This window comes from Propithecus coquereli, unplaced genomic scaffold (assembly GCF_000956105.1).
Source record: "Propithecus coquereli isolate 6110/MARCELLA unplaced genomic scaffold, Pcoq_1.0 Scaffold89, whole genome shotgun sequence".
NCBI classification, from domain to species: domain Eukaryota; kingdom Metazoa; phylum Chordata; class Mammalia; order Primates; family Indriidae; genus Propithecus; species Propithecus coquereli.
In genome coordinates this window covers 7,167,336-7,178,615 of record NW_012155173.1, presented here as the reverse complement: position 1 = coordinate 7,178,615, position 11,280 = coordinate 7,167,336, and the positions used below count along the sequence as shown (strand labels likewise).

Here is an 11,280-nt window from a genome sequence, read left to right as displayed (position 1 = left end):
AGCCCCTGTCTATGAGTCCATGCTAATCTAAACGGGTAGACTGCAGATGGCCACACCTTCTTTGCTACTCTTCTCATTGACAGATGAAGTCTAGTTCTCTTGCTTGTCCAATAGAATGGGGTGGATATGATGTTCTGGGATTCCTGAGGCCAGGTGCTAAGGTGCCTTGCAGCTTCAGCCTAGGCTCTTGGAGCACTGGATCTCGAGATGATCCTTTTACAAGCCCAGCCTCCAAGGCATGTGACGCCCAAGCCAAATGGGGAGACCATGAGCAAACATTCTGTCTCGTTGACAGCCCCCGCTGAGGTCCAACACAGCCGGTATCAAGTGCCAGCTGTGCCTGCCCTAGCCCCAGACAGGTATATGAAGGAGCCTTCTTGAAAAAGAATCCTCCAGCTCCAAGTACCCCATCTGTCATCGATCAGAGACAGACCAGCTGCACCCTCTCGTAGTCCTGACTCATGAAATTGTAAGCAAAACAAGAGCGCTGTCTCAAGCCACTGAGTTTGGGGTAGTTTTTTATGCAGTAATACAGAGTTGGAACAAGGAAGGTGAGCTATGAACTGACATTTCTAATGAGGCTGAGGAGGATGGATTTTGATCACCAGATTGTCTGGTGTCAGGCTGATCCAAAGGCTTCCTTCCCGTGCTGGGAAAACCAGAATAACACAAAAGAACAGTGTGAGTGAAATGCTTCAGGGGGCAGCAGTTACTTAGAGATGGTGGTGGAAGTGTCCTCCGCACGATGCCATGATTAAGTGCTTGAAGGTTTCTTTGTTTTTGTCCTCTGTCTTGATTAAAATTTTTCAGTGTTTATACTGCCACACAGAATAAACGGACCCATAGCTTACATTTCAAACTGTGCCTCACTGACATCATTATGTTTGTCAGATTTATAACGTTTCTAATACAGAACAATTTTTCACTCTTTAAAACACTGAAGGGGAACGCAGGCAGGATCCCTCCCTGTTCTGATGTTTCATTCACTGTTACTTTCTCCATTGCTGTGCAATAGGTAAGGTCTCTCTGGAAATAATTGAAAATAAAAATAATAGGATAATTCCTTATGTATTATCTGTCCTATCACCCACCCTCCTCATATTATCTTTTACCCCGCGTTAGTATTTCATTGATGTTTTAAAAAACTACTACACAATTGGTGAATCAAAACAATAGAAATTTATTACATAACGGTTCTACGGTTTAGGGGGCCAACATAGGTCTCACAGGCTAAAAGCAAGGTGTTGGCAGAAACATGTTCCTTTCTAGAAGTTCTAAAGGTAAATCCATCTCTTCGCTTTTTCCAGCTTCTAGAGACATTTCTTAGCAGGTAATCCTCTTCCTCCAACATCACAAATAACAATGTTGCATCTCTCTGCCATACCCTTTCTGTTTCCCTCTTCTACATGTAAGGGTCCTTGTGATTACAGTGGGCACACCCTGATAATCCAGGGTCATCTCCCCCTTCTACAGTCAAGTAATTAGTAGTCTTAATTCCATGTGCAATCTTAATTCCTGCTTTTGTCATGTAAGGCAACATAACATGCTCACAGGTTCTGGGAATTAGGATGTGGACATCCTTGGGGCACCATCATTCTGCCTACCACACACCTTATGACCATCCCCCAATTGGACAACTTCGTATCTGAGAAACACATCATCCCAGGGGAAGGTCCCCATAGTAGAACCAGAAAACCTAGCAAAAGAAGTCAGATTTTTTTATTTTGCATTTCAGAAGTTGATGTCTAGATAGAAGGTGAAATAATATTAATAATAAGACCAATAATAATAATAAAAACAAAGGAAGAATCTGTCATCTACTAGAGAATTCATTTCCTTCCCACCCACAAAGTAGTAAAGATCGTTTGAGCTGGGGGGAGAGAGGAATGTTGGAAGTCAGACAAGATATCCTCATAAATGCTAATGGATTTCCTTAAAAGAGACCCCACACTCTATTCCCTCCAGACTAATAATACGGGTGGTTGAGGCGCTGAGGGGCTATAGAAAGTCAGGTGGGTTTGAGAGCCGTGCAGGCAAAGGGGGCCTGGGCTTCACTTGTTAGGTGGTGCGGGTTGGCAGCAAGCATGGTGAGTGTTCTTCCCTGCCATGAAAACACCCGACTACGGATGCCTTCGTGGCATGTCTAGGTCAAGAGGGCTCCACACAGCCTCCCTGCGATCCTGAGGGCAGTGCAGAGGGGCTGTTGGACATTTCTTGTGCCCTCGGAGGGTGGCAAAGCTATCTGATGGCTAGAGCCAGCCAGCCTTCATTGACCTTGTAGGAGAATGAAGACTTCAAGGCATCAGGTGCCAGGATGGACCACACACCTGTAAATCATGTGGGAATAGAGAGGTCCGTACATATTCCAGAAAGGAAGGGGAGTGATGGACAAGGACCGGATGAGACAGCAGGTACCAGACTGAGAGGTGATGGCCCAGCTGCAAACGCCCCTGTAGCCCCTCAACTTCAGGGCCACCTCGGCCCCTTCAGCTTAAATGTACAGTTAATAGGTGGGAGGTAGGAAGCCAAAATTGACTAGAATTGTTTCCACTAACACTGGAACAGAAATGAAATGAAATTCAGTTATAAAAACATTATGGAAAATTAGATATGATGTGCTCTTAAATTTGCGTGGCTCCAAATATCATATCCACTTACATATGAGTATCAGCAATGTGGTCTCATCATCGCACACATAAATGACAACTTCGTAAATCCCAAGTCATTGCCGGTTGCATTCTTTGGTTTTTTAGACAATCTATGAGCTCAAGAACTGTTGTTTCCTTTTGAAAGATTAAAAAACTGAGGCTAATGAAGCCAACATAGGTCCCAAAGCTATAGCCATTTCCATGACCACATCAAGGCTTCAGCCCAATCCACTCAGACCAGCCTTCTTTCCACGGCTCTCCCCTACAATCTCTCTTGTCTCCACTGCCACTTGGGGAAAGCAACCCCAAGTGGCCCCAGCACTAAGACTGATATTGAAGACACGGTCTCTTGGTCCTCCATCCTGCCACCTGGTGGCAGGACCTTGGAAAGTCACTCTACTTCCTGAGCCTCATTTCCACATCCATGAGGGAATCTATTGCCCAGGTTTGTTGTGAGGATGAGTTGTTAGACATAGACATGATTTGAGCACTCTACAGTTCTCTAAAGTTCTAAAAATATAAGGCATTATTATTTTTCTACCAGACGCAATTTCTTAGGAGGGGAGCTATGAGAAAAATTTTCTCTTTGCAGGCATGATGGAGAGCCTACAGAGAAATGAAAGAGACTTTAAATCTCAGCGCAAGAGTGGGTATTGCCCTGTCTTATTCTGAAGGCACAAAGAAGGACTTTCCTTACATCCATTGAACCTGGAGTTGCCATTCTAACGTTGCACATCCTTAATCTAGAGAGGAAGGTCTTTGACAACTTCTTCAGACTGTTGAATTTTCTCTTAACCTCCAGGGAATGAATGTTCTTTCTCTCTTTTTATTTTTCTAGTTTATATTAATGAGAGGTAAAAAGAGATGACTCCTGCCTAGACGCACACACACATGCACACAAATACGCACAAATACACACATGCATACACAAACACACACCTCTGCATTCTGAGGTTTCATTCTTATGGGGGCATTTGTCCCAAGGGGAAAAGGAACTTAATTAGTTTGGGAAAGAGAACTGATGGGAAACAAGAAACAGGCAGACAACCTAATCCTTCCAGAAAAGTGAGCCTCATGTGTTGGAGACAACATGGATTTGGGACATTTGAGTCGTTTGTCCACTGACTGGCTGTAAGACTTGGGCAGGTCCTCCTCTCCCTCCCTGGGTCTCACCTTTCCAACACGCAAAATGAAGGGCTGGGTTACAACACCCCGAGGCAGACAGCTGCTGACGTGTACTGACCTAGCATCCACCAGTCCTTTTCTGTGGACATCACCACACTTTTCCTTATGCCTTCCCCCATCTCAGGGCCATGCATTTCAGGTGCAGCTGCCTCTTGGCCCAAGCTCCAGGTATGGCTGGTTCTGGAATAAGCCCAGTTCCATCCTCCTGATCAGAAATCAGTGCAGGAATGGGCATGAGAACCAAGCTGGCCCAGTGAGGTGGAACATTGTCACTGCAGTTGAAGGGACAAGGAAAGAGATATTCTTGTTTGTCAGGACTCGCTGAGCAGAGAGGGTACAGCTGGCCTGAGAATGGCATGGTGCTAAGGAAAGCAGCACTCAGATAAAGAGGGGATCCCCATGACACTGTTTGAGCCCCACAACCCCATTTCCCCTAGACTTCCATTTGAACTAATGTATTTCCTCTTTTTGCCTAAACTAGTTTGAGTTTAGTTTCTGTTACTGGTAATACTAAGAATTCTAATCAACAAAATAGCCAATTGCCCATCTACCTCCAAAGACCTCTTGATCTTTGAGTCTCAAATATAGTTTTGTTGCATCATCTCATATTCTAGAAGCTCCTTCTTTGTACTGGTCTCCTGACCTTTGCTTATTTTCCAGCTAGTGAGTAGGTGCATTAAGGGTCGATCAAGTATTATGTTTCCCTTGGGTCTTGTTCAGACAGCCTCATCCAGGACTCCCATCCCCAGCCCCATCCTTCCCTCTTGCTCTTCTTTCTTTCTTCTTTATTTACTGAGATGAGTCCTGTTGGGATGTTGAGCTGAATCCACAGGTTCCCTGGGTTCTCCCTCTGTTCATTCGGAAAAACAAACTCAAAAACCAATCTGTGCTATGAAGTGTCACACATGTGGGTACAGAAAGCAGCAATGATCCCTAGGAGAGCACCACCACTTCTCTGGTAGAGGGCCACTTGGGGAGGAGGGGAAAGGCTTCATAAAGGAGATTAATCTGGAAAGATGTTCCTTGTTTGCCACATGGGCTTGGAGGGCAATTCACTCTAGGCAGAAAGAAGGATATGAGCAAAGGCCGTCAGGCATTAAAGGCAAGGATGTTCTGGGATTTGTGTCTAATTAGTTCCATTGGCTCTAGTGTAGAATGAAGTAAAGTGGCTGGAGACATTGGAAAGGGCCCAAAAGAGGAAGGACATTGAATGCCAGGCTGAGTTTAGCCTATGGGCAATGTTTCCCAAGTGTACTTCTAAGAGACCAAACACACACACACACACACACACACACACACAGACACACACACACAGACACACATTCATTCACTTGTTAAAAATTCAGGTTCCTGGGACCTAATCCTGTCTATAGAATCAAAATTTCTTGGGGTGGAACCCTGGAACATGCATTTTGAACAGGCACCCTAGGTCATTTCTACAAATCAAACCATCAATTTTGGGACGCCCTTCCATAGGCAACAGGGGTCTCACATATCTTCTTCTGTATCCTTGACTCCATGCAAACAAGCAAGGCTGCTTCTCCCTGCCCCCGCACCTTTGCCATTTTCCCTCTTTTCCTCATGTAAGTTGACTCATTTGCAGAAGCCAATTCCAATAGCAACTTCTCAAGGAAGCCTTCTGCAAGGCTGAGATCTCAGCTAAAACTTCCTCTTCTGGACCACACCAAAGCACTTACTCTCTGTACTGTTTACACGTCATTGCCTTCCCCCTCGCCCCCCTGCCCCACCCCCTGCAATGCATTCACAGAGGTAAGGCATACCCCATCTTACTCCCAAATGGACTGATAGATTCTGGAGTCCAGGAGTTCTCAAGGACCTATTGTATTGTAAGCACTTAAGTTTTAATATCTTCCACCAATTCCAAAAGATAAGTTTAATTATCCCACTTCACAGATGAGGAAACCGAGGTAGCCTGGCATGCTGAAGGCAATCAAGGCAGGGGCTATGGGCAGTGTGATCCTCTTTGACCGGCTTCCCTTACGGGGAGTGGCCTCCAGCAGGTGGCCTTAGGACCTGGGCCAGTGACATGCTTCTGGGTCAATGGTCACTTACCACACATCCTGAGGAGTCCACCTGGCGGTCAGACACACACTTGAAGTTGCGCGTGCAGCCCCCGTTGTTCCGAGAGCAGTCACGAACTGGCCCGAAGGAGGATAGCAGGTCATTGATGGTTTCAAAGTAGGTGGACAGCATCGCTTCTTCCCTTAGAGAGAAAGGGGATGGTTAAACCCCAGAGACATCAGCATCATTAGATTAAAAAAAAATAATAATGTGAATTCATTACATTTGAAATCCTCGCTTATTTTATTTGTAATCAGGAATATAACACACAGTTTTTTTTTAAGAAGAAACAACAACTGGTATTTAAGTCTAGTTGTGATAAAGAGAAATGGACTTACAACTGTGTATTCTTTATTTCATTAATCCTCATTATTTTGGAAGGTAGGTATGAGATGTCCATGTTACCAACAAGTAAACTGTGGTTTAGAAAGGAGAAGTATCTTGCTGAAGGCCATTCATCTTAAAACGTGACCAAAGTTTGTGCCTAGTTCCATCTGAGTCCAAAGAGAAAGCTCTCCCCAGTACGTAAGTCTGACCTTGCGTCATACCTGTTTCTACAGATTCTAGAGCTCCCTGCAGCAACTCCACAAGTGGGCACATTCCTATTGCTCCAACTTCATGGATACAAAATGGAAACGATGAAAGAGTGTGGGACTTACCCCGAATCTCACAGCCTATAAATAGCAGAGCCAAGACACAAATATAGGAATCCGACTCTAGGACCCTAGAACATTATTTTTCAGACTATCACATATAAGTCACGTCGTCAAGATTGCCAGCAACAGCTGTTGGAAGGGTCATGGGATTCTGGGGAAATGCATGATTTTTCCCAAATGAGGTTCCTTAAAAGATAAGATGACTAGATATCATAATCCACGGATCTGCCAAAATTCCATGAGATAGAATTCTATAAGGTGGGGGATATAGATGAAAGTTTCTGGATGCCGTTTTTTTGGAGACGGGGCCTCACACGAGGAATATCCCCTCGCAGGGGTATGTATGATTCCCACAGTTGCAGGAGATAGTAAAGGGGACCGCGGGCAGTGAGAGGAGGCACTGTCCTCTTCCCGGATATGTGCCTCATGGGGTCCAGGCTGTAAAACAAGCGAGATGCACACGTAGCAGGAAGAGGCCAAGTCTCTGGACCATTCTTCATATCATATCCCATTCGTCCCCTCCTTAGGCTTGGAGCTCCAGGTTTGGGTCTCCTAACTCATTTCCTGCCTCCAGTCTTATCCCCTTCTGTCCCATCGTTCATACTGACTGCCAGTGAACTTGGTAAATCCCAGCTCTAATTAGATACTCCTCTGATCGATAGCTTCCCAGTACTTAGAGAAGAAATATAAATTAGTTTCCTTGGCACGTAAGACTCTTCATAATCTGGTCCCTGGCTGCCTGTCCAGCTACATTTACCTGGTCCTCATATCTCTATCCACCAGCCACTGGCCTCTTCTCATTCCCTGAACACACAATCCCTGAAAACAGACTCTGAAATGGAACGTTACTTACAGGAGGTTTATTGAGGAGCCTTTCTGGGAGATACACCTGTAGAAAGTGAGCAATGCAGGACTTGGCAAGTGGAGAGGCTGACCTACAATGTGGATATGAAGACTTAGTTGATCCTGCAGGGAGCTCAGGAGCTGGGACGGCCCTTTGTGGATGTCCTATGTACAGGCAAGGACCCAGGCCTTTGTATCCCCGCATCAGCCAGCCGTTGGCAAGGGCTGCTGTCTGGAAGGGGCACTCTTGGGTGAGGCAGTTCCGTGGGGATGAAGGCAATGCCCAGTCACTTATGGTCACAGCTGGGGGATCCGGGTGCAGTACGTACTTTCACCTCTCTGAATCCCTAACCACGCCCTTCCTTCTGTCTGGATGCTCACCTTCAAATTCTTTACCTGATGAAATCTTAAGAATCCTTGAAGACTATTCATATGCACCCATTCATTCATTCATATATTACACAAACTTATAGAGTGCTTACTATGTACTAGGCACTATTCTAAGACTAGGGACACAGCAGTGACATCGGACAAGGTCCCTACCTCCACAGAGCTTATTGTTACCTCCTTTGTGAAACCTTCTCTACGTCCCTCCACTAGAGTGAAGTCCTTTTCCCTTTGAGCATATTGTTTAAATCCACTATCTTACGGATCTTAATTATCAGCTCCATGGTCTCCCAGAGCAACTGTAAGCTTTTAAAGGTAAAGGCTCAAGATTTATTCATCCCTCTTTAGCCCCCAGCACAGGCCTTGGAAAGAACACGTGCTAGGTAAATGTTTTCAAACAGAACAAAGAAAACATTGGAAGGCATGGACACAGTGGTTTCACCAGCCAGTGGTTTCACCAAGAGTTGCCCCTGTAGGACACTCCCTTCCTGGTCCCCAACTCCGGGTTCTTACTCCAAATCCCTCATGCTCAGGGCTGCAGGATAAAGACAAATGAAGAGAACAAGGAGCTGCCAGGATTATCCCTGGCTTCCTAACGTCTAGAATGAGGTGACAGGTATATGGGGGGAGAGGATTAACAGCTCCTGAGATGAAGCTCCGGGGAGACTTGCCACTTTTGAATCATGCAGAGTTGAGGATCCTGGGAAGACATTTAAGGCTATTAAAATATTAATACCCTTAGAAGGAGAAGAAGAAATGGAAAGTGAGAGGAGGAGAAAAAGATACAGGGAGAGTGTGAGGAAAGAGCTAAATGGATAGAGAAACTGCTGGAAAGAAAGAAGAGAAACAGGGAGGCAGAAACACACACACTCACCCAGAGACAGATGAAGAGATACACAGAGATGGATGGATGGATGGATGGATATATATATAGATAGACAGACAGACACAGAGATATAGACAGGCATACACAGGAATGTTACACATAGATTAAAAGAGAGACAAATGGAGGCAGAGAAAGTGTGTGAGAAGAGAGCTAAAAATGAAGACAGTAGGAAAAGAAAGAGGAGAGAAACAGGAGTTAGAAACACAGAGATCAAAAGAAGAGACAGCATCAAGGTAAATAGAACAGGTGTGCGCTTGTACGGAGGAGAGGGAGAGGAGGAGGGGAAGAGAGATGCAGAAAGAAAAGAGTGAAGAGAAAGACATTGAGTGGAAAAGAAAACACACACACAGAGAAGTGGCAAACAGAAAACAACAGAGAAACAATGAAAGAGAAGAGAAGAACAAGCAAAAGAAATGTCACCTTCTCAGGCTCAGGCAATACAAACAAGGGGGCTGTTCGCTTCTAAAAGGATTGATTCTGCATAAACATCAGTTACAGGAGGGGAACATTGCTTAAAACACAAAGACCTGACACAGGGGCTCCTACGAAGCCAAGAGGAGAGTGATCGTGTCAGGCTGGGGAATGAAGAATCTGAGCACAGGAGAGAAAAGGAGCTTAAGGCAGATGCTGGCATTTTCTTAATTCGGAGACTCAATCCTTCCTCCTAGCTGCGGAGTGCAGGGTTTGGAGTCTGTTGGATCTTAGAGCTGCCAGAATAGCGGGGAGCAAAGGTGTCAAGGCAACAGAGGAACAGGGCAGAGATGGGCTACACCGGGGTATTAGGAGACCTGGGTGAGGGTCCCAGCTTTGCCAGATCATCATCATCACCAACATCATCTTCATCATTTATGATTTCCTGAGCACCTGCTATGTGCCAAGAACTGTGCTAGGTTTCTATTATTTCCTTTGATTTGCACACAAGCCCTATGAGCTACACATTTTTGCTCCCATCGCAGCTGGGGAAGCTGGAGGAATTATGTCACTTGCCCTGGTTCACAGAGGCAGGCGGCAGTGAGACCAGGACGCACACACATACCTGCCTGACTCCAAGCCCTGTGCTTTCCCTGTGCCACGGCTACGCTTCAACACCCTGCGCTGTGTCTTGCACAAGTCAGAGCTCTCACAACAGTAAAGCCACTAGGAGTCCAGGTCCAATCCCTCTCTGTCTTAGAGCAGGAAGAACAGGAAGGGCAGAGCCTGTATATTCTCTGTGTACCTCCCAGTGCCTGATTCCTGGCCCGTGCATGTGGTCCACAAGAGCCTCCATCCATAGTGGAACAAAAGGGGAAACGTGGTGTTAACTCGAGCTGCCGTAACGGATGTCACAAACTTAACTGAAAACAGCAGAAATGCAGTCTCTCACAGTTCTGAAGGCTAGAAGTCTAAAGTCAAGGTCTGGCAGAGCACGGTCCCTCTGTCGGCTCTAGGGGAAGGAGAGTCCTCCCTTATCTCTTCATAGCTTCGGTGGCTCTCGGCAACTCTCAGCTTTCCTTGGCTTGTGGCTTCAGCACTCCTATCTCTGCCTCCATCATCACATGGCCTTCTGTTGTGGCCTCTTCTCTTCTTAAAAGGACACCATCCATTGGATTTAGAGCCCACCTTGATCCATTCTAATCTTATCTTAAGTATATCTGCAAAGACCCTATTTCTAAATAAGGTCACATTCTGGAGTTCCAGGAGGACAGGCATTTTGGGGGATGCTATTCACACCATTACGTACAGCTCAGGGGGAGGGCTTCAGCTCCTATGGCAGCGTAGAACTGAGACTAGAACACCCCAGTCCTTGACTCTCACTCCAGTGCTCCTATGACCACACTGTCCCCTCCAACTCCAGGCTTTTTATACTACATTGTAGTGTTTACAAGACCTGACAAATCTTAAGAAGAGGATCACGATGATGCCACTTGTCATGTGATCTGTGCCTTTATTTGAGAGGAGAGAAGACTAATATTAATTAAGTACTCACTATACCCCAGGAATCGTGCAGAGGGCTTTTCACATACATTCTCTCAACCACCCTGCAGAACAGAGGTTGGCAAACTTTTCAGAATAGGGATGCATGGTAAAGATCTTAGGCTTTGTGGGCCATGCAGCTTCTGTCCCAGCTACTCAATTCTGCTTCCGAAACACACTAGCTGCCACAGATAATATGCAAAAGAATGAGCACAGTTATGTTTCAATAAAACTGTATTTACAAAAAGACACAGCAGTATGGATGACTGCTGTTTCCCATTTTAGATATGAAAACTCAGAAGTCAGTGTTGGAGTTAGGATTTACACCCAGGGAGGTCCAACTCCAGAATCTACACTCTTTTCCTATATGACTTTCTTCTAAAACTCAGTCTTCTTATCTGTAAAATGGGAACAATAACTATCTCACTTCATAGATTATGAGGATACAATAACATGATACAGAGCAATGTGTTTTCCAAACTCTAAAAGCCAAAGCAAATTTGCAAATTTATTCACTGTTTATTCATTCAACAAACATTTGGGCACCTACTGCTTGCCAAGCACTGAGCTGATTATTATTATATCTTTTATTTGGCCTTGCTGTACCTCTGTTTCTGTATCTGTGAAATGCAGACACTGT

At 45.3% G+C, this 11,280-nt stretch overlaps 1 protein-coding gene across 3 annotated transcripts in view; it reads right to left on the bottom strand.

The window, feature by feature from the left end:
- The window catches only part of ASTN2 (astrotactin 2), an 893,996-nt gene that overhangs the window by 354,805 nt on the left and 527,911 nt on the right, over positions 1-11,280 (bottom strand). For all 3 annotated transcript variants that reach the window (XM_012664418.1, XM_012664417.1, XM_012664419.1), the window contains one exon: positions 5,907-6,057. In XM_012664418.1, coding sequence (XP_012519872.1) covers positions 5,907-6,057 — 151 coding nt within the window. The remainder of the gene's footprint in view (positions 1-5,906; positions 6,058-11,280) is intronic.